The sequence below is a fragment of the Thalassophryne amazonica genome, chromosome 15 (genome assembly GCF_902500255.1).
Source record: "Thalassophryne amazonica chromosome 15, fThaAma1.1, whole genome shotgun sequence".
NCBI classification, from domain to species: Eukaryota; Metazoa; Chordata; class Actinopteri; order Batrachoidiformes; family Batrachoididae; genus Thalassophryne; species Thalassophryne amazonica.
Window position 1 is genome coordinate 46,063,590 of NC_047117.1, and position 22,851 is coordinate 46,086,440.

A 22,851-nucleotide genomic window follows, 5' to 3' on the forward strand; every position below is an offset into this window, starting at 1 on the left:
ACGTGACCCTCCTCAATATTCGATTAAACACAGCTGATTTTAAGATCATCACCAGTGAAATGAGATTTGTAATATTTTTTACCTGTTTATGGCCAGACTTGCCTGCATGTGATGGTGTGGTAACTTGAGATCCATTGAAGCTCTGAGCACCAAAGTTTAGAGGTACATTGCATAAGACCTCAGACAAGTGCATATATGGCTGTCAAGGTCATGGGAATGCAGTTGTATTTCTATGTATTGTTCCCTCTCATTCTCTGCTTCCCTCTTTCCTTCCTTCCTCTCTCTCTCTCTCAACCCAGCCAGTCGTGGCAGATGACCACTCCACAGCGTTTGTTTATGCCAGAAGTTTCTTTCAGTTAAAGGAAGCATTTCCTTGCCACTGTTGTTTTATGCTTGCTCTTCAGGGTCTGCCTAAATGATATAATAACAGAAGTGGAAACTCCATCTTCAGTGAGTAAAAGTTGCACCATCTATTGCTTCCACCTGCACACCCACAACAGGTTATTTCACTGGTTAGTTTATCTACCTGCCTGTAGAAATGAACTAATCAGAATCTGTTGGTTTAGTGGGAGGATGGAACAAATACATGGGTAGGACTTTTACTCATTGAAACCGGCGTTTTTCAGCTCTGTATAATACAAAGATGTAAATCATGAAGCTCTGTGGATTAGGGCTGCCACAAATGATTATGTTGATAATCAACTGGTCACCGATTATTTTTTGTGATCAATCGACTAATCGGATCATATGTAAATTGGGACTGATCACACCAGCATGCAGCTGTTATTTGCCTTTGAATGTTGCTATTGTTCATTATATCATTCAATTAATTATTCACTATGTGTTACTGTTGGCAATATTCTTCTAATATATTCATGCCAACGAGAGAGAGAGAGAGAGAGCGAGAGCGAGCTTCTCATAGGTTGTATCATATTTCTTTTCCATCATTGTGGTGAAGTGAGATCGGCCTCATGTCAATCACCAACACGTTTAAAATTGGTTCAGTCAGGATATTTGCTTGCTGAGGTGTGTATGTTGTTGGCTTGGTAACAAAGCTGTCCACTGATGAGGCACATATTCTTTTAGCACTGTAAAATAGTGTTGTAAAACATTAGCATTATCACATGACAACGCTGCTGTAACATTACAGCAAACACGTGTGCTAAGGCTAATGAAATTGTCACCGTTAATGCTAACATTTACAGCTATCAATACAAGTAAGTAGCTCACTATCGACGGCAATGTTAGCGGCTAACTAGCCGATTAGTTTACAGAGACCACTGTCCCTCTTCAGCAACATCTGAATCAGCTACAACATGCTTCCTTATCAGATGCTGCTGCATCGTCATTGTACCGCCATGGAAAGCAAGTTCTCCCTTTAAGATTTTGCAATGCACATTTTTGTCTTTAATTTGGTTAAAATGCTCCCAAACTTTTGAGTGCCTTGCCAACTAGCCATGACATTATTTGGGCGTAATGTTTCCAGTGAATTCACGGCTGACCAGATTACCACTGCTGCACATGTGCATCAAGGACAGAAAGGCAGCAGAAGATACACCGGTAGCTTTGAGAGAAAAAGAAAGCTTAAAAAAAATGATGTTGATTATTAGTTGGCAACAATTTTGACAGTCAATGTAATTGTGACTAGTTGACTAATCATGGCAGCCCTGCTGTGGACAAGGAGCTGCCCTGCTATAATATGTCAACCTGGGTTTGAATCCCGCTCGTACCATGTCTGTGTTACAAAAGATGACGTTAGAAAAAAAATAATCCTCCCTGTACAGTTGTTGGAGAAAGAGAAACTAGCTATAGTGACCCAAACAGTTTTTATTAAACCAGGCTGTAAACATGTTTATTTCTGGACTAAAGTTTGACATTTTAACATGGGCTTCTATGGGAAGCTGTTCTTTTCTGGAAACAGCCTCAAGCAGGCAGTCAAGGAACTGCAACCTTTTTCAGGAATCCTCACTTTAAGACCACTGACTCTTATTGCTTGATGTTAGTAGTGGGGTTCACAGTCTTCCACAAGGCTGTCTGTGATGTAGCTGACTTGGAGCAGATCCTGATAATACTGCTTCTCCGCTGCTGTGTTGACTGTCCAGGACACCACCTCCACTCCTCTCTGAGACCAGTACTGGATATAGTCCCTGCACAAAGAAAAGCAGTGACAACACAATTACAATTAATTCATGTCTACAATGACCCCCCCACCCCAACCACCACTCAGAAGTTAGCGCTGAGATATTTTCAAAAGAAAACAACATTTTATACAGAAATGTATTACTGAATCAATGTTAGTTTCAGGTGGCACCGTGTCTTAGTGGTTAGCATTGTTGCCTCACAGCAAGAAAGTCCTAGGATCACTTCCTGCCTGGTCCTTTCTGTGTGGAGTTTGCATGTTCTCTCTGTGTTTGCATGGGTTCCTTCTTGGTGCTCTCACTTCCAAACACATGCAGGTTAGGTGAATTGGACACTTTAAGTTGACTGTTGGTATAAGTGTGAATGTACTTGTCTGTCTATATGTGGCCCTGCGATAGACTGGCATCCTGTCCAGGGTATACCCTGCCTCTTGTCATGACTCCTGGGATAAGCTCCAGCCCCCTGTGATCCATCATTAGAGAAAGTGGGTATAAAAAAGAAAAGAAAAGAAAAAGAATGTTACAGTTTCTCTCACTTACAGTCCTAACATTTATACTTTCATCATTAGAGCCAAGCTAATATACTGGTTGGCCGATAATGTCAGCTGATATGAGCCTTTCACAAACATATTGCCGTGATTTTTACAGATATAAAATGTTTAATTTTACTGAATGAATAATGCAGAAAAAAATGCTTTGGTTGTTGGAAATGGCATCATTACACAGTTTGTCCAGCAGAGGGCAGTACAACTGGCAGTGTTTACAGTGCTGTCAAGCATGGCTTGGACCCCATTCCCCTTTGCCCACATTAGCTACAAGAGACATAGGCAAAGTTATAAGTTGCCATCCATTTTCAGTCGGTGCTGGTGTTTTACAGCGACAACATACAAGTGGTCACTATGCTGCCAGCCAGGCCAAAATAGACGAGAAATCTTTTTAATGCAAATGCTGAGCGATACAGCAACTGGCCATCTGAATGAAGCTGAATGATGGCAGTGTATGTTGATTTGTTGCCTGAACAAAATAATGCAAGATGGTGGGATACACTCCCAGACAGCTGTATTTCTGTATAATTAGAATGTTGGGCATGTTTTATCTGATATCTTGTAAAAGTTGGGGATAAAACGATTTTATATATTGGCAAATATATAAATTTTTTTTTTACTCTCTAATATTGGTACCCCCCCCCCCCCCCCCCCCCCCCAAAAAAAAAAAAATCCTCATCTGTCTGTACTCATCACTTACATTAAAGGCAATATAACATAATATTACTTTGAAGTGCTCTTTTTCTGGGAAGGAATTACTGTACAACATACATTTTAATAGACATCACAAAAGTGGGTGCAGAAATTTTACTTTATTTGGTCTTTTCTGTAATCAACACAGGGTCAAAAATATACATTCATTCATTTTCTATACTAGCTTAATCCAATTACGGTTCACAATTTAAAGTGTCCACTTCATCTAACCTGCATATCTTTGGAAACTGGAGGAAGTCAGAGCCCACAGAGGGAATCCATGCAAACACAGGAACAACATGCCAACTCTGTTGGGATATTTGACTTTTCTTAGCAGAACTGATAGTTAACTTTAATTTGTGGCTGTGTATAAAAAGGGCTATAAATGTAAGCAGTGTTTGTTTCAGTCCTCGTTTTCTAGCTTTGAATTTACCGCGTTTGAGATGGGTCATATTAATACGGTTTTGTGTGCTCTTGTTTACCGGCCTCCCAAATATAAGAATTTTATAAATGAGTTTTCTGATTTTTTAGCTGGGATCATACATAATTATGAACATGTTCTTATTATTGGAGATTTTAATATACATGTGTGTTGTCCTGATAGGCTGTTGGTGAGGGATTTTTTAAAGTCTTGTTGACTCTTAATTTGGTTCAGTCTGTAACTGGCCCGACACGAGCATGGACATACATTGGATTTGGTTCTTTCCTGCGGCCTGTCTGTGACAAATTTGGAAATCGGTGACTTTGGTTTTTCAGATAATTTGCCTGTTTTATTTTCTGTTGGTTTGATACAGACTTCAGTAAAACCTTGCACCCCTGTTCGGTGCTGTCGGGTTATTAACCCCACTACTGCTTCTCAGTTTTCTACGGCTTCTCAGCAGGTCTGTATCCCTTCTGAACTTTTTATTTGTGATATAGAAGATCACATTTCTTGGTTTTATTCTTCGTGTCAAACCATCCTGGATTTGGTGGCTCCATTTAAGACTTGGCGACCTAAGACTAGATCTGATCCTTGGTTAAATGATAAAACTCGTGCTGTCAGGAGAGAATGTTGCCTAGCTGAATGTAGGTGGAAAAAGGACAGATTGCAGGGATCTTTTGAAATTTTAAAAGATTGTTAGCGCCATTATCAGAACTTGGTAAAGGAGGCAAGAAGGGAATATTTCGCAAATATTATTTCCTCCCATAGTGACAACCCACGTGTGTTATTCACAACAACTGACTTTATACTGAATGTTGCACAGAATGCCTGTTTGGATGCTTCTCCAGAAATGTGAAATAATTTTGTGCTCTTTTTCACTGAAAAGGTTGGTATTATCAGGGCTTCTATTATAACTCTTTTTACCCAGTTTGAGTCTGTGAATCATTCATTTTTAGAAGATGTGATTGCCCATATTAAATCTTCAGGTCCCCCCCCCCCAATGACCCTGCTCCTCCACAATTTTTTAAAGAAATTCTACCTAGTATAGGGCAGTCAGTTATTGCAATAATGAATTGTAGTTTGTATTCTGCGGTGATTCCTGCTAAATTTAAACATGCAGTAGTGCAACCTTTGTTTAAAAAACCTGGCCTTGATCATACTGTGCTGGCAAATTATAGGCCTATCTCCAAATTGCGCTTTCTTTCTAAGGTTTTGGAGAGAATTGTATTTTATCAACTGAAACAGTTTTTGGATTAGAATGGTATCTTGAAGGAGTTCCAGTCAGGGTTTAAAACCCTTCACAGTACAGAATCTGCCTTAATAAGGGTCTTTAATGACATTTTTCTTGCATGCAATTCTGGTAACTATATTATTTTGGTTTTGCTTGATTTAACTTCTGCCTTTGACAGTGTCGGCCATAATATTTTAATATCTCAATTATATCAGTCAGTGGGCATTGGTGGTACTGCGCTTGAATGGTTTAGGTCTTATTTGGCAGATTGAACCTTTCCTGTGAATATTCTTGATTCAGAATAATTTTCCGTTCCTTCGGCATGTGGCGTTCCACAGCGCTCTATTTTAGGGTTGCTGATTTTTTCCCCCACTGTATTTACTGCCTTTGGGCTCTATTCTTAGAAGACAAGGGATTTCATTCCACTGTTACGCAGATGACTGCCAAATTTACTTGCCCCTGAAGCAGAACAATGTTCTTCCTTGAAACAGCTTCTGGTATGTTTAAATGATATTAAAGCTTGGTTGGCTTTGAAATTTTAAATTTCAACAAAAACAAAATAAAGGTGACGGTGTATGGACTTAGTGCTCCGTGTGAGTCTTCCTCTATTGATTTGGGACCCTTGGAGTTACAATCCCAAGTCCAATGAAGTTGGGACCTTGTGTAAAATGTAAAACAAAACAAACAAAAAAACAGAATACAATGATTTACAAATCCTCTTCAACCTATATTCAATTGAAAAAAAAAAAAAAAACCCCACAAAGACAAGATATTTAATGTTCAAACTGATAAACTTTATTGTTTTTGTGCAAATATTTGCTCATTTTGAAATGATGCCTGCAACACATTTCAAAAAAACTGGGACAGTGGTATGTTTACCACTGTGTTACATCACCTTTCCTTTTAACAACACTCAATAAGCGTTTTGGAACTGAGGACAATAATTGTTGAAGCTTTGTAGGTGGATTTCTTTCTCATTCTTGCTTGATGTACGACTTCAGTTGTTCAACAGTCCGGAGTCTCCGTTGTCGTATTTTGCGCTTCATTCATAATGCGCCACACATTTTCAATGGGTGACAGGTCTGGACTGCAGGCAGGCCAGTCTAGTACCCACACTCTTTTACTACGAAGCCACGCTGTTGTAACAGTGCAGAATGTGGCTTGGCATTGTCTTGCTGAAATAAGCAGGGATGTCCCGGAAAAAAAACAATGCTTGGATGGCAGCATGTGTTGCTCCAAAACCTGGATGTACCTTTCAGCATTGATGGTGCCATGCAATGTTAGTGCCCATGCCATGGGCACTAACACCCCCTTTTGAACTTTGTGCTGGTAACAATCTGGATGGTCTTTTTCCTCTTTTGTCCGGAGGACAAGACGTCCATGACTTCCAAAAACAATTTAAAATGTGGACTCATCAGACCACAGCACACTTTTCCACTTTGTGTTTGTCCATTTCAAATGAGCTCAGGCCCAGAGAAGGCGGTGGCATTTCTGGATGTTGTTGATGTATGGCTTTCGCTTTGCATGGTAGAGTTTTAACTTGCACTTGTAGATGCAGCGACAAAGTGTGTTAACTGACAATGGTTTTCTGAAGTGTTCCTGAGCCCACGCAGTAAGATGCTTTACACAATGATGTCAGTTTTAATGCAGTGCCGCCTGAGGGATCGAAGGTCACGGGCATTCAATGTTGGCTTTCGGCCTTGCCACTTACATGTAGAAAGTTCTCCAGATTCTCTGAATCTTCTGATTATATTATGGACTGTAGATGATAGAATCCCTAAATTCCTTGTAACTGAACGTTGAGAAACATTGTTCTTAAACTGCAGGACTATTTTTTCACGCAGCTGTTCACAAAGTGGTGATCCTCACCCCATCTTTGCTTGTGAACGGCTGAGCCTTTTGGGGATGCTCCTTTTATAAACAATCATGACACTCACCTGTTTCCAATTAACATGTTCACCCGTGGAATGTTCCAAACAGGTGTTCTTTGAGCATTCATCAACTTTCCCAGTCTTTAGTTGCCACTGTCCCAGCTTTTTTGAAATGTGTTGCAGGCATCCATTTCAAAATGAGCAAATATTTGCACAAAAACGTTTATCAGATTGAACATGAAATATCTTGTCTATTTAACATTAAATATCTTGGTGTATTCAATTGAATATAGGTTGAAGAGGATTTGCAAATCACTGTATTCTGTTTTTATTTACATTTCACACAACGTCCCAACTTCATTGGAATTGGGGTTGTATATTTTAAGCCTGTGATTGCTGATGCTGGTTTTAAGGTGGATAGAGATTTTAAAATGGACAGCCAAATTGCAGCTGTAGCAAAATCAGGCTTTTGTCATTTAAGGCGTTTGGCTACAGTAAAACATTTTCTTTCTAGACAGCATTTTGAGATGGTGATCGCTGCTTTTATTTAATCTCACTAGGACTATTGTAACTCACTTTATGTGGGAGTCAGTCAGTTGCTGGTTTTACATTTGCAGCTGGTTCAGATTGCTGCTGCATGACTTGACAGGAACTCAAAGGAGAGAGCACATTACCCCTGTCTTGCCCTCTCTTCATTGGTTACCTGTATATTTAAGCATTAATTTTAAAATTCTCATCTTTGTTTTTAAGTCTCTTCATGGCTTAGGGCCCTGTCCCACTGGGGATAGGATTAATTGCGCATGAATTGAGTATACAAATTACGGTCGTTTGTTGTCGTCCGCAACAAAAATGGCCAAAAATGACAAATGTCCCAGTATGAATTACGGATATATTAATAATATATAGTGAATATATGATGAACAATCACGGTTATATAACGCATGTAGTGAGGAAACTGATCCGACACATTGAGATTATCAGGGCAGTATTACGGGTGTATTATGAATGCATCACGCATGTGTTGCGTGTGCACGGCCTCTGCATTGCGGTCATAAAATAAGCGCACTCGGGCCATCGGCATCACTATTCACACCAGCAGTGCAGCCTCTGGAGCATTTGCTGGACTTGGACAAGTTGATCACAGAGTTAATGTTCTTGTTGTCATGCAAGGGTCAACTGTTCATGAGTTTGGGGAGCGGGAGGGGGGAAGCCGCTCGGGGTGTGAATCAGTGTTTTTTTTTCAGCGTGAGTTGTGGGTAAACAGCAACTCTTCCTTTTGTTGGTGTTAAATAAAAGTCCTGGATTGCAGCAGCTATTACGTCTTTGTGGATCTACACAGGCGGACCGGCACCGACTGGCAGGTATGTCGCTTTCTGCCTCATATAATACCTTGGGTTTACCTGTCGTGTTTGTTATGCATTCACAGATTGTTCGCAAATCAGGTGCAAAGCAGATGTAATAAAAATGCTTTATTCGTGGCCAATCTGTATGCATTCCCTACAAGATATTTTAGTTTGTGATGTGGACATGATGGGCACGATATATATCTGTTTTACACACTGTCCCAGTCCGCTGTCAAGCCGCAAATCCCTGTCAGTTGCGGATATCAGTGGTTAATGGCAGATATACAGCGCATAGAGTGAGTATGTATTGTGTATGAATTGAGTATATATGGAGTATGTAAGGTGGATTTCATCCGCATTCAGATTTTTGAACAGCTCAAAAATCCTGGCTGCGGACATGCGTGCCTCTGCGGATGATCAAGGGCATGTTCCGATGACGGCCGACTCATACAGGCATGTTACACGGATATTGCGGATGTTTAGCGAAAATGGGCCAATTTTGTGTGCAATCCATAGGCAAATCCTCCTAAACGCCAGTGGGACAGGGCCCTTAGCCCCACTGTAGCTCTCTGGGCTTCTCCACCCTTATATACACCTTGTCGGTCTCTCTGGTCAGCTGACCAGCTGTTCCTGGAGGTACCGAGATCTAAAAGGAAGCTCAGAGAGGACAGGGCCTTTTCTGTTGTTGCACCTAAATTGTGGAAGAGTTTGCCTTTGGGTGTAAGAGAGGCACCTTCATTGGCCACTTTTAGACGTCGTCTTAAAACCTATGTTTTTTATCTTTGGCCTTTCACCGCAGTCAGACTTAGTTTTTTTTAGATTTTATATTTATTTATTAACTTGTTTAAATATATATCTTAATGTTTTAACTGTATGTTTTAGCGTACAGCACTTTGGGTCAGCTTTGGTTGTAGTTAAGTGCTTTAGAAATAAAGATGGTATTGTATTTGACCATACAACACCTAAATAGAGCCATCCATCCATCCATTTCCTATCCACCTTATTCCGAGACCCCATGAGTCTTTGGGTGAATTATGGGTGAGACTTCCGATATGAATTCGGAACCGTCGTTTGTTTACATGTTAACTGTTTGCGCTTATCCACTTTCTACGAGGGTTAGAGACGTAAACAGCAGCTATCACAGCTCAAATGAGACAACATTACAATCCCGCTGTCTATAAATAGAGAGAGGTGGGAGAATGGCATGAAGAAGTGGCCTAAGATAACATACGGTAGCATTTTTAGCTACTTTCTTAACTCTCGCTTCGGATGGGGAGGCAAAGAATCTGACAAGCTCTGAGGCGTATCAGGACCTGCACAGCAATAAGGTCGGCCCCGTTCTGTTAAAAGAGGTCTTGGGAAACAACTTATTTACCTTAAGGCAGACGTAGAGGTCAGCAAAAGCTTTACAGTCCCTGATCACAAGCCTGGGTTTTAGTTTCAGCATCAGGTAAAATACAAACAGCAGGGTGTTCATGCATCACAGATCAAGGCAGATCTCCAGGTGGGTAACTTTTGTTAATTATAATGTATGAACTAATGTGACAGAATAAATGTGAGCCTTCATTAAAATATTAAGCCATATTTTTACATTTTACTTTACATCTCTCCAGATCCATTTGACAGCGATGTGTCTGCAGTTGTTTATCTGGACACCAACTGAGCACCTGGACTTGGACATTTCATTTGACAAAGTATTTACAGATATGCACATCAAACACCTCCAGAATTTCTACTTTTCACATTTCCAACATTAGTGGATGAATTTGTTACAAAGAAGGTTCTGCTCTGGCCCAAATATCTGAATCTCTTAAAAATACAGTAATCACTTAATGTGTAATGTGTGTTACAGACAACAAAAGAGTACCTTAGGAAGGAAAATAAAGGATGGAAATAAGACACTTTCAGTTGTTTTTTTTTAATTGTTACAAGGAAAAGTGTTTTCAATACATTTAAAATATATGTTCCAAAACCCAAAAACAAAATGCACAAAAAAAAAAATTTGTGTTCTGTACATGTCACTACTTTTTCCACCATAAGTGAAAGAAATAAAGATGATTATTCCACAGGGAGAAACAGCCACTAAGTACTCAACTGTGTTATTTACACAACAGTGACTGTATGACTCACTTCTTGAATCCAGGTTTTGTTTTTGTAAATCTGTCTCTGTGTAGTCAATTACACAGGTTGTGTTAGCAACATGCTTTTGGCAATGTTACTTTGATTATTTTATGAGGCAACCACACAATGAGATCATTCATGTGTTCACACATAATGTCTACTCACATCCCCACTGTCCTGGCCTTGTGATATTTTAATCTGTCTGCCATGGCAAGTGTTTGTCTTAGTTTCATCAAAGTCATTAGAATTTGGGCCACAACTGGTATTGCTGATGAAGTGTTTGTGAGTGGAATCCTGCATACAGACGGGAGTCTGCATCACTGTCTAAGACGCAGTCAGCTACAGGGTGTGGCAGTCCTGGTGGTGGTGGATGCATTTCACACGTGATAGTAGGTCCTTTTGAACAGGTGTGATTTTCCATCGCTGGGCATCACATGATGACTTCCTCATCCTGATCCATCTCATCTTGTTCATCTGAGGGCAGCAATACAGGACATGATTATCAAGAAGTGGTGCATTAGCATTTTCATTACAACACTTTAATTACACCATTAACCTTCCATCAACCCACTACTTCCCACTGATAACAGCATCACCTCTGTGCTCCAGAAACCAAGAAAAAAGCTGATACATAATAACAGCTACAACATTAAATTTAGATTAAGATTAAAATACTGCATTGTTGAATATTTTGTTATGTTTGTACTGAAACAATGGCATTTTTTGGTTCATACCAAATTTGGTTCATTTGTTCAGAAAAGGATAATACATGTTGTTGCTAATGATTAATACTACAGTGAATTGTCTTCCAGACACATGAAATCATACCTGTTATTCTCGTGAGACTGCTGTCAATCCTAGTTAGCTTCTCTGGTGGTCTGCCATATCCCAACCACAAAATCAGGGGTTCCTCTGTGGGCTTTTTGTTAAAGTGAAAAAAGCACACAACATTTTAGCTGGTCTTTTCAAGTTGAGTTTTTTCAGCCACATCCTTCTGGGTTTCTCATCTCTCAGTTCGGCTACATGTTAAAAACATCTCTGTTGTAGCCGCAGATTTAACTTCGCCTGGTTATTAGTACAACTGTGAATGGCACAACATATTCTCGATATGCGCAAGGACATTTTTAAATTCTATGGGAGCTGATCATCGATTAGAAAAGAAAACAATAAACTTTCAAATAAACAGGTCCAGGAAACGAAATCCGCTAGTAAACAATGGCTCACAGCTACTTCCAGTGTCTCACAGGAAGTTGCATCTATAATCGCTTCTACAGCAGCACCCCCAGGAATAAGTTGGATAACCGCCTACACCAGTTAAGGGTCACACAGTCAGGGAAAACTCTAAGTAAAGAAGCTGAGTATTGTTTTTGCTTTCTCTATCACTTAAGCTGCTGTTTTTGTTTAAATTTTAATTTATGAATGCAACATAAAGCCCCATTCACTCACTCATTTTCAATGGCTTACTCCAGTTAAAGGTCACGGGGAGCTGGAGCCTATCCTAGCAGTCACAGGGCGTGAGGTGGGGTACACCCTGGACAGAACTCCGGTCTGTCACAGGGCCACATACAGACAAACAAACACATTCACACCTGCACAAACACCAACAGACAATTTTAAAGTTTCCAATTCACCTAATCTGCACATTTTTGTGAGAGGAAGCTGGTACACACGGAGGGAACTCACACAAACACGAGGATAACATCTAAACTCCCCACAGAAAGGCCACAGGTGGTTGATCCCATGACTTTCTTGCTGTGAGGCAACAGTACTAACCACTGATCCACTGAGCTGCCCCTAAATAGATCGATGTCATTTTATTTATTTTTTTGAAATTTTATTTAAAATAAGAGAAGAATTTCTTCTTGGAGCAGGAATCTGAGGGCAGCTGGACCCAGCAGTTCATGCTGGCCAGCAGGCAGCTGCCGACACAGCTGAGCAGAGCTAAAACCTGAGGAGCTCAGCAGGGTGTGTGGAAACACGTCTTTCATAAATCTGGCGAAAAAAACATGACACCAAACTTCCCAAATTTTCATCTGACAGAGCTTTCAGAGCCAGTAAAGTTGTCCCTGCGAACACCGTGGCTGCTGGATTTAGCTTTGTTGCATCATGGATGCATTTTTACAATAAGTTAATGGTGCCGTGCAATAGTGTGAAACAGATGGGAGAAAAATGCATGGTAAATACACTCAACAAAAATATAAACGCAACACTTTTGGTTTTGCTCCCATTTTGTATGAGATGAACTCAAAGATCTAAAACTTTTTCCACATACACAGTATCACCATTTCCCTCAAATATTGTTCACAAACCAGTCTAAATCTGTGATAGTGAGCACTTCTCCTTTGCTGAAAAGTCTCTCCTTTAATATTAGATCATCCCTGTCCCTAGAGAATTTTAAAGCCTCTTTAAAAACCTATTTCTTTTCTCTGGCATTTCCTAAATGAGCAATTACATCTATTTCACCTTAGTATTTCTTCTGTTTTTCCTGTTGCTTAATGCTGACAAATTTACCTTATGTGTAGTCTTTCGGTAGCATGGCCCAAGCACAGGGTCACCCCTTTGAATCTAGTCTGCTTTTGGTTTCTTCCTCAGTATCATCGGAGAAAGTTTTTCCTTACCACTGTTGGCTGTGCGCTTGCTATAGGGGTTGGTAAGTTTAGACCTTACTTATATGTTGCACCTGAGGCAGTTTTGTTGTGATTTGGCGCTATGTAAATAAAATTAAATTATTTCCTACTACTTTTTACTCTTTATTTTACTTTGTCTTTTATCTGTTTTACTGCCTGTTGTAATTTTATTGTTATTTTTAATTAATTTATTTACAATTGGGGGTAACTTAGTGCCCATTTTTAAATTATGTACAGCACTTTGGTCGACTGCTGTTGTTTTAAATGTGCTTTAGAAATAAAGGTTGAGTTGAGAGTTAACAGTTTGGCAGATTCAATGTTTTAACTGGACTAAGATTACTGGTTTTATTTAAAAAGTTATTTTCAACACATCACTATCATGTTAGCATCAGTTAAAACAAAACTCCACCTCTATGCCGTGAAACACTGTGCGGTACACTGTGTACTGTACACTGGCAAAGTTGCCAGATGTCTGTGACAAAACTAGCAAAATAGCCATATAAATCCTGTCCAACAACCCCACTCCCAAATCCAGCCCAATACCAGCACTCAAACTGTGTCCAGATAAAATGATACAAACTGTTTATAAAGTCCAACAGCTTTGCTGCCATTACAAAGTGTTATATAATATCGACAAACCATAAACTTTTAGTGTGCCAGCATTAAAAGCAGTTTTCCAAAAACAATTCACCTATAAGTCCAAAACAGCCATGTGTAATTCCATATAATATATTTCAGAGAGGCCTTTCTGCATAACTTGGTTATAAGAATTGGCTATTTGCATTCCTGGTTCCAGTGCATCACCTCAGTCCAGTGTGGCCAATGTTCTCTGACCTCTGGTGTCAACAAGACATTTTCTCTACAAGAACAACTGCTCACTGGAACCAAGCATATTCAAAGTCACTTAAATCACTTTTCTTCTCAATCCTGACGCTTAGGTTGAACTTCAGCAGAACCTCTTTATCATGTCTCAGGGCTGTGAAATGAAAATTGTAAAATCTGAGGAAAATTTGCAGGGGGTCTGGGGGGTGCAGCTCCCCAGGAGCTGGGGTCTGGGGCCTTGTGGGGCCCCAGAAACCAAATTAAATTTTCATCTACTGATACATTTTCAACATCTCCTAGAATAACAAATCTCAAAATTAGCAGATATTTAAATGATCCTAGATTCAACCTTTCATTTGAACCGTCAATGATCATGTCGAAATAACAGAATATGATGTGGAAGTAGGACCTGGAATGATTTTCCTTTTAATTGTAAACCAAATTATGCATTAACTCAGAACAATTAAAATTACATGAAATTCATGAAGACTGAAAAGACTGTTACAGCATTTCAAAAACGCAGCTAAAGCTTGTAGAATATTTTAAAAATCAGGGTAAAATATCAATAACATACCTTATAGTAAAAAAGCCACACATTCTTGTGTAAATTCCTGTAAATCCACTCAAAGCCAGTGCCTTTTTTTCCCATGAAAAAAGTCTGCATTAATAAAAACTAATTTACATTGTTGTGTAAATTCATGTAGCCTAAATTCATTCAAAGCCACAATGTCTTTTTTTAATGAAAGAAAAAAAAAGAATCTTTTCTGCATCTGTTCAAAATCCTGTTTGAAAAGCACAATGTTTATTTTCCAGAGAGAGAAAAAAAAATTCTTACCAGTTTGCTTTTCCCGTTCATCTTTCAGGTGTGTTCATGAAGCCAGCAACAATTCCACAGATTCTTGTCCTTATCAGACTTTTTCAAACTGTCTTTCTCGCCATCTTCGCTCTGTCTGATGTTGCTCCGTGACACAGACATGCTGCAAAATTCTTCTTTTAAAAACTTGAAAGTTCTAAAAGTTTGTGATTAGGGCTGTCACGATTAGTCGACATTATCGATAATGTCGACAATGAAAAAAATTTGTCGACACGTATTTTCATTGTCGACAAATCGCCCAATCATGTTTTACCATTCAAAAACTGTATCATTTTGGTCCGGCGACGTGTTTTGTGGAAGCGCTAACTGCAACAGAAACTTGGGGGGGGTGGGGGGTGGTGTTTCCTCAAGGGAGAAGCGGATACAGTAGCCAAGTGATTTTTTTTTTTCCTACGCCGACTCTGCTACAACACACTCGGATAAACAATGGCGGAGCAGCAACAGCAAGAAGCCAAAGCGGAGTTAACAGAGAAATTTAGAGCAAGACCGAAACAATCCAAAGCATGGGAGTATTTCACAGAAAACAAAGCTGCCAAGTCACTTACATGCAGACTGTGCAAAGTCATGCTAGCATATCATGGCAGCACTACAGTCATACACGAGCACCTGAAATGCAAACATCCCGGGGCAGCCGAATCCACCCCAAACAACACAAGGAAATCTAGCATGTTTAGCTACCCAACAGTTATAGTGTATTGATATATGTAAGGATTGAATGCACAACGCGGAGTCTGAAACACCACGATGCGAAGTATAATGCACGGTTTTGAGTTGTTTAATCTGCTTATACCATGGTCCCACACAGTGAGCTAACACACAAATATTTAAGTTAACAGAACTTGATAAAAATGTGTGAGTATTTGGGACTATTTTATGTTTTGTCTCTGATGCGCTTACAGTCTGCGGGCTCGCGCCGCAGCAGGCCACTCTCACCCCCCCCCCCCCCCCCCCCCCCCCGCTGTGCTGCGCTGTGACAAACTCTGGCAAACAGGTCCAGAAACTACGCTCGCTGTTTTGATGTGGAGCGCTCGGCCGCCCGCAAGGATAGAACTGTTCTCTTCTTCCTTCCCGTCTTCAATCTTGTCCAGTTCGTCCAATGTTAAATCTTTACGCCGTTGCTTTTGCTGTTCTTCTCATCAGCTGTCCTCCTCTTTCCATTCCTCAAACGTTTTATTTTACACTTTTAAGTTAAATGTGTGTTTTGTTTATCTGAAATTATCATAAGTATTTTGATTAAGGTCCATTAAGTGGACTTAAAAGGTCAATTCTAATGTGCACAGCAGCTTGATGCATTTTTAGCAAGAAAAGTAATCATTTGATTAGTCGATTAATCGAAAAAATAATCGCCAACTAATCCACAATGAAAATAATCGTTAGTGACAGCCCTATTTGCGATGTCCACATGCTACGTTTATCCAAGTTTCGCACAGGAGCCACACAGTGTCACCGCAGCAACCAACCAGTCCCGCTTTACAGCCAGGCTTTGAGTGGCATTTCTCCTCCGCGGATCCGAGGAAACTGATTTGTATCTATAACACATAGATCAGTGTCCGCGGACTTATAAAACTTGCATGATGTCGTTTAAAAAAAAAAAAAAAAGAAAAAAAAAAAGAACGCTTTGTGATAAGCATTTTAAAAACTCGGTAACGATCACGATTAAAGAGTACAACACCGCCCCCCCCCGCCCATGATGAAATCCGCGGAATCCCGCGGATCCGCGGAGTTTTCACAGCCCTGATGTCTATATGCCTAAATGCATTAAGATGGTGCCACTTCACATGCAAAGCACTGAGCAGTTGAACATAATTGACAAGTGTTCAGGTCTTTGATACTTTAAAATAATAATAATAATTACCACCAACCTTTTGCAGATTAGCCAGTGAAATCTTGAGGTTGGCCAATAAAATTTAAAACCTACTGGCACCCTGAGCCAACGGAAAAGACCGTAACTGTCAAATACTGACGTACCATGCATCAATACCATATGGCAGAACAAAACTGTAGCAATATATCAATGGGAGAAAACAAAAAAGATTTCTGTGTTGGTCCAGTGGTTAGCCTCTCAAAATCAGATTTGCCCAACCCCTGAAATTTTGTGTCAGTTCTTGAAACTTACTGTGAGACAAAGTTTTTTTGTATCAGGAAGGCAGAGATGCCACAGAGCTTCCACAGCACGTGATGATGCGCCCAGTCCAACACTACATCCATTAGCACCGTCCAAAAGTGTTTCCATCGTGACGAAAAACGCGGGACACCATCTCCATAATGGCTTATGCTCCACGGCCTGTGGGTCAAAGCTGTAACCACTTCAGGGTCAATCTGTCTCATCTGGGTGAGATTGAAACAGAAAGATTACGAATAATGACAGGCATGCAGGTGAAAATATTTATCCCATCATTACCAGTGTGTTTTTACACTGCAAAAACTAACTCTTATCATGGCTGTCTCAAATTATGTAATTTCAGTAAGAAAGGACTTATTTCATAGATAATGTCTTAAACACCAGTCACACACATATAAGATGGTTGGCAATTTGGGAAACTCGCCAACAGTCTGCACCCCTCAATATGTTTTTGGAAAAAAATAAAGTTGTAGTTACATTCAGTGCCCTCCGAAAGTATTGGAACACTTGGTATTTCACACATTTTAATTTATGAAATTCAAGTTTCAAATTCAAAAAATACAAAAAAAATGAAAATTTCTAAAATGATCTTCCTTAAACTCAAACTGAAAGCAAATCTCTACAACTTCATATAAATTAAACAAAAATATAAAAGCCAAGATAATGGTTTGCATAAGTAAGTGCTTTGGTAGAATACCTGTAAATAATCAGTTTTATTGCCAGTTTTCTTTAGACAAGTCAGGGGATACATGAACATTTCCAAGTCACGAAATATGTCTTGGACTTTATTTACAACAATTTTGAAGAAATACAAACAATATGGCACTCTATGGTAAATCTGGATGGTGTAGACTTCTCAAAAATGGAGTGACTGTGCAAGAAGGAGAAGAGTGAGGAAAGTCACAAAGGCAACCATACAACCCAGAAGACGTTATAAGCTTCTGTGGCTGTGATTGGAGAAATTGTGCATAGTGCATATTTTGCATTTTGTATCACCAGTTATACAGCTTCATGAGGAAGTGGCATAGAGGAGGATTTTCTTAAAAATACCTGAAAGTTCAGCTACATTTTGCCAGAAGGTACATCTGAGATGTAAGCCTAGATTTGATGTTTTGGTGAAAAAAAAAAAAATCCTCCTCTATACCACTTCATCAGGAAGCTGTATCACAAGGTCAATCACAATACTATTTTAATATGGTCAAAATGTCTTCGACATCAGTTTGGCACTCAGCTACACAGGTAATCTGGTTTCATTTGGAGTATACTGTTGTTGAAAATACTGACTTATAAAATCCTTAGACAGCTGAAAGTGTTTCTCACCCTGTAGATGACTTTGGGCTCAAAGGAGCACACGATGCTGCTGTTATACAAAACTGGATGCTTTTTAAACAGGTCTTTCAAGGCTGCAGCTGCCTGTAATGGAACATAAGTTTTGAAGGTTAATGTTTATCTGTTCCGGTCTGACCACTTGTCAGTTACAGCAGAGTAAACACACCACTGTGGAGCTGTAATGCAATAAGAATATCGCTGCCTCTTGCAGGTAGCTGACACAAAAAGTTACAGGTCAAATTAAACAGCAACTTTACTTAACACATTATATATTACAACTGCATGTACTGAAACATAAATTGTATCAAAGACTTCTGTGTGAGCAGGAAAAACTTTGGTTTTGTACAAGATGAGGGCTGGTTTGTAGCAAATCTCAGAACAAAGTAGAATAGGCATTCTGAAATCATTTAGCAATGAATGAATATTGGTGTTGTACAGTAGTGTTCAGAATAATAGTAGTGCTATGTGACTAAAAAGATTAATCCAGGTTTTGAGTATATTTCTTATTGTTACATGGGAAACAAGGTACCAGTAGAGTCTCACAAATCCAATAAGACCAAGCATTCATGATATGCACACTCTTAAGGCTATGAAATTGGGCTATTAGTAAAAAAAAAAAAAGTAGAAAAGGGGGTGTTCACAATAATAGCATTGTGGAATTCAGTCAGTGAGTTCATCAATTTTGTGGAACAAACAGGTGTGAATCAGGTGTCCCCTATTTAAGGATGAAGCCAGCACCTGTTGAACATGCTTTTCTCTTTGAAAGCCTGAGGAAAATGGGATGTTCAAGACATTGTTCAGAAGAACAGCATAGTTTGATTAAAAAGTTGATTGGAGAGGGGAAAACTTATACGCAGGTGCAAAAAATTATAGGCTGTTCATCTACAATGATCTCCAATGCTTTAAAATGGAAAAAAAAAAAAAAAAAAAAAAACAGACGTGTGGAAGAAAATGGAAAGCAACCATCAAAATGGATAGAAGAATAACCAGAATGGCAAATGATCAACCATTGATCAGCTCCAGGATGATCAAAGACAGTCTGGAGTTATCTGTAAGTGCTGTGACAGTTAGAAGACGCCTGTGTGAAGCTAATTTATTTGCAAGAATCCCCCACAAAGTCCCTCTGTTAAATAAAAGACGTGCAGAAGAGGTTACAATTTGCCAAAGAACACATCAACTGGCCTAAAGAGAAAATTGTTCTTTTTGGGTCCAAGGGCCGCAGACAGTTTGTGAGACGACCCCCAAACTCTGAATTCAAGCCACAGTTCACAGTGAAGACAGTGAAGCATGGTGGTGCAAGCATCATGATATGGGCATGTTTCTCCTACTATGGTGTTGGGCCTATATATCGCAAACCAGGTATCATGGATCAGTTTGGATATGTCAAAATACTTGAAGAGGTCATGCTGCCTTATGCTGAAGAGGACATGCCCTTGAAATGGGTGTTTCAACAAGACAATGACCCCAAGCACACTAGTAAACAAGCAAAATCTTTGTTCCAAACCAACAAAATTAATGCCTCGCAGATGTGAAGAAATCATGAAAAACTCTGGTTATACAACTAAATACTAGTTTAGTGATTCACAGGATTGCTGAAAAAAGCAGTTTGAACATAATAGTTTTGAGTTTGTAGCGTCAATGCTACTATTATTGTGAACACCCCCTTTTCTGCTTTTTTTTTTTTTTTTTACTAATAGCCCAATTTCATAGCCTTAAGAGTGTGCATATCATGAATGCTTGGTCTTGTTGGATTTGTGAGACTCTACTAGTACCTTGTTTCCCATGTAACAATAAGAAATATACTCAAAACCAGGATTAATCTTTAGTCACATAGCACTACTATTATTCTGAACTCTACTGTATGTACAAGACACATACCGGAAAGAAAGTAAGGTCAGGAGCACTGGATGTGGGTTTAAACTGTTACAACCCCAATTCCAATGAAGTTGGGACGTTATGTGAAATGTAAATAAAAACAGAATACAATGATTTACAAATCCTCTTCAACCTATATTCAATTGAATACACCACAAAGACAAGATATTTAATGTTCAAACTGATAAACTTTTTTGTTTTTGTTCAAATATTTGCTCATTTTGAAATGGATGCCTGCAACATGTTTCAAAAAAAGCTGGGACAGTGGTATGTTTCCCACTGTGTTACACCACCTTTCCTTCTAACACTCAATAAGCGTTTGGGAACCGAGCACACTAATTGTGTGTGTCATGATTGGGTATAAAAGGAGCTTGCCCAAAAGGCTCGGCTGTTCACAAGCAAAGATGGGGCGAGGATCACCACTTTGTGAACAACTGCATGAAAAAAATAGTCCAGTTTAACAACGTTTCTTAACATTCAATTGCAAGGAATTTAGGAATTAGGATTTAGGAATTAGGATTTAGGAAATTTAGGGATGTAACTTCTTCCTTAAGAAGCTCTCCTTACCTGTATTAATGGCATCTGTTGGTACTCGTTATCTGTATAAAAGACACCTATCCACAGCCTCAAACAGTCAGATTTCAAACTCAACCATGGCCAAGACTGAAGAGCTGTCGAAGGATACCAGGAAGAAAATTGTAGATGTGCACCAGGCTGGGAAGAGTGAATCTATAATAGTCAAGCAGGTTGGTGTGAATAAATCAACTGTGGGAGCAACTGTAAGAAAATGGAAGACATACAAGACCACTGATAATCTCCCTCGATCTGGGGCTCCACACAAGATCTCATCACGTGGGGTCAAAATGATCATGAGAACGGTGAACAAAAATCCCAGAACTACATGGAGGGACCTGATGAATGACCTGCAGAGAACTGGGACCAAAGTAACAAAGGCTACACACTATGCAGAGAGGGACTCAAATTCTGCAGTGCCAAGCATGTCCCCCTGCTTAAGCCACTACATGTCCAGACCCGTCTGAAGTTTTCCAGAGAGCAAATGGATGATCCAGAAGAGGATTGGGAGAATATCATGTGGTCAGATGAAACCAAAATAGAACATTTTGGTGAAAACTCAACTCATCATGTTTGAAGGAAGAAGACTGCTGAGTTGCATCCCAAGACCACCATATCTACTGTGAAGCATGGGGGTGGAAACATCATGCTTTGGGGCTGTTTGTCTGCAAAGGGGACAGGACGACTGATCCGTGTTAAGGGAAGAAAGAACAGGGCCATGTATTGTGAGATTTTAAGCCAAAACCTCCTTCCATCAGTGAGAGCATTGAAGATGCAACATGGCTGCGTCTTCCAGCATGACAATGATCCCAAACACACCGCTCGGGCAACAAAGGAGTGGCTCCGTAAAAAGCATTTCAAGGTCTTGGAGTGGCCAAGCCAGTCTCCAGACCTCAACCCCATAGAAAATGTGTTGAGGGAGTTGAAAATCTGTATTGCCCAGCGACAGCCCCAAAACATCACTGCTCTAGAGGAGATCTGCATGGAGGAATGGAACAAAATACCAGCTACAGTGTGTGCAAACCTGGTGAAGACCTACAGGAAACGTTTGACCTCTGTCATTGCCAACAAAGATTATGTTACAAAGTATTGAGCTGAACTTTTATTATTGACCAAATACTTATTTTCCACCATAATTTACAAATAAATTCTTTAAAAATCCTACAATGTGATTTCCTGGATTTTTTTTTCTCATTTTGTCTCTCACAGTTGAAGTGTATCTATGTTGAAAATTATAGACCTCTCATCTTTCTAAGTAGGAGAACTTGCACAATCAGGGACTGACTAAATACTTTTTGCCCCACTGTACAAGGGTCGGCTGCAGGTTCTGGCACCTGGTTGATTATTTGAACAGCAAGCAAGATATTCACATGAACCACTTGCTTAAAGCATGGAATGTTCTCCATCAAGCAGTGCCATTATTTTTCCACATTCTCACCTTCCCTTTCCACACACTTCCCCCAACACTGCATAAGTTTTTGTATGGAGTCAATGAAGAAATTGGGCGTTTGCCACAGCACCAGTGAAAAACCCCTGTTTGCATCATTAGTGTTCCTTTAGGTGTTCTTTCAGCTTGGGAAAAAAGAAAAGTCAGAGGGTGCGAGATCCAGACTGTACAGCAGGTGTGGAAAGTGTTTGTAAAATTTGATCTGCAGCAATGTTCGTCCGCACAGACTCGTGTGGACAAACATTGTCAAGCTGAAGAATTTCATCTTTTCTAAGACAAACTGGCTTCAAAAGGGCACGCAGCTTCTGCAAAGTGTCCAGATATCAGTCAGAGTTGACAGTGTTGTCGTGTTCCAAACATTCTGAGGACTATGCCATTGCAGTCCCAAAAATGGTCATCAAGACTTTTCCTGTTTTGAGTTTTTTCAGGCAAGGTGAGTCCTTATGTCTGCATTCCAATGACTGCTACCTGTTTTCTGAGTCAATGATGTACCCAGGACTCACCACCAGTAACAATCCAGCAAAGAAAAGCATCACCTTCCTGTGCCCATCCTATTTTCGGTTCAGTTTCATTTCAAACATCAGTATCCGTGGGAGCCATTGTGTGCACACTTTTCTATAACCAAGTAAATCATGGGCAATGTGATGGACCTCCTCTTTTGAAATCCTTTGCGATGACACTTTGCGATGTCTTTCTGCTTGACACAGCGACTGGCACGAATCAGCTTGTCTACCCACACAAGATGTTGTGCATCTATGACTAGCATGGTGTGCCCCCTACAGGCCTGGTCATGTCATTGTGGCTGGATTTTTACCCTAC

General features: G+C 39.8%; 1 protein-coding gene across 2 annotated transcripts in view; it reads right to left on the reverse strand.

The window, feature by feature from the left end:
* Positions 1-1,965: 1,965 nt before the first annotated feature.
* Positions 1,966-22,851, reverse strand: part of gde1 (glycerophosphodiester phosphodiesterase 1) — a 43,675-nt gene continuing 22,789 nt past the window's right edge. For both annotated transcript variants that reach the window (XM_034188246.1, XM_034188247.1), the window contains 3 exons: positions 18,129-18,221; positions 16,803-17,014; positions 1,966-2,147 (listed from right to left, as the gene is read on the reverse strand). In XM_034188246.1, coding sequence (XP_034044137.1) covers positions 2,000-2,147; positions 16,803-17,014; positions 18,129-18,221 — 453 coding nt within the window. In that variant the 3' untranslated portion in view covers positions 1,966-1,999. The remainder of the gene's footprint in view (positions 2,148-16,802; positions 17,015-18,128; positions 18,222-22,851) is intronic.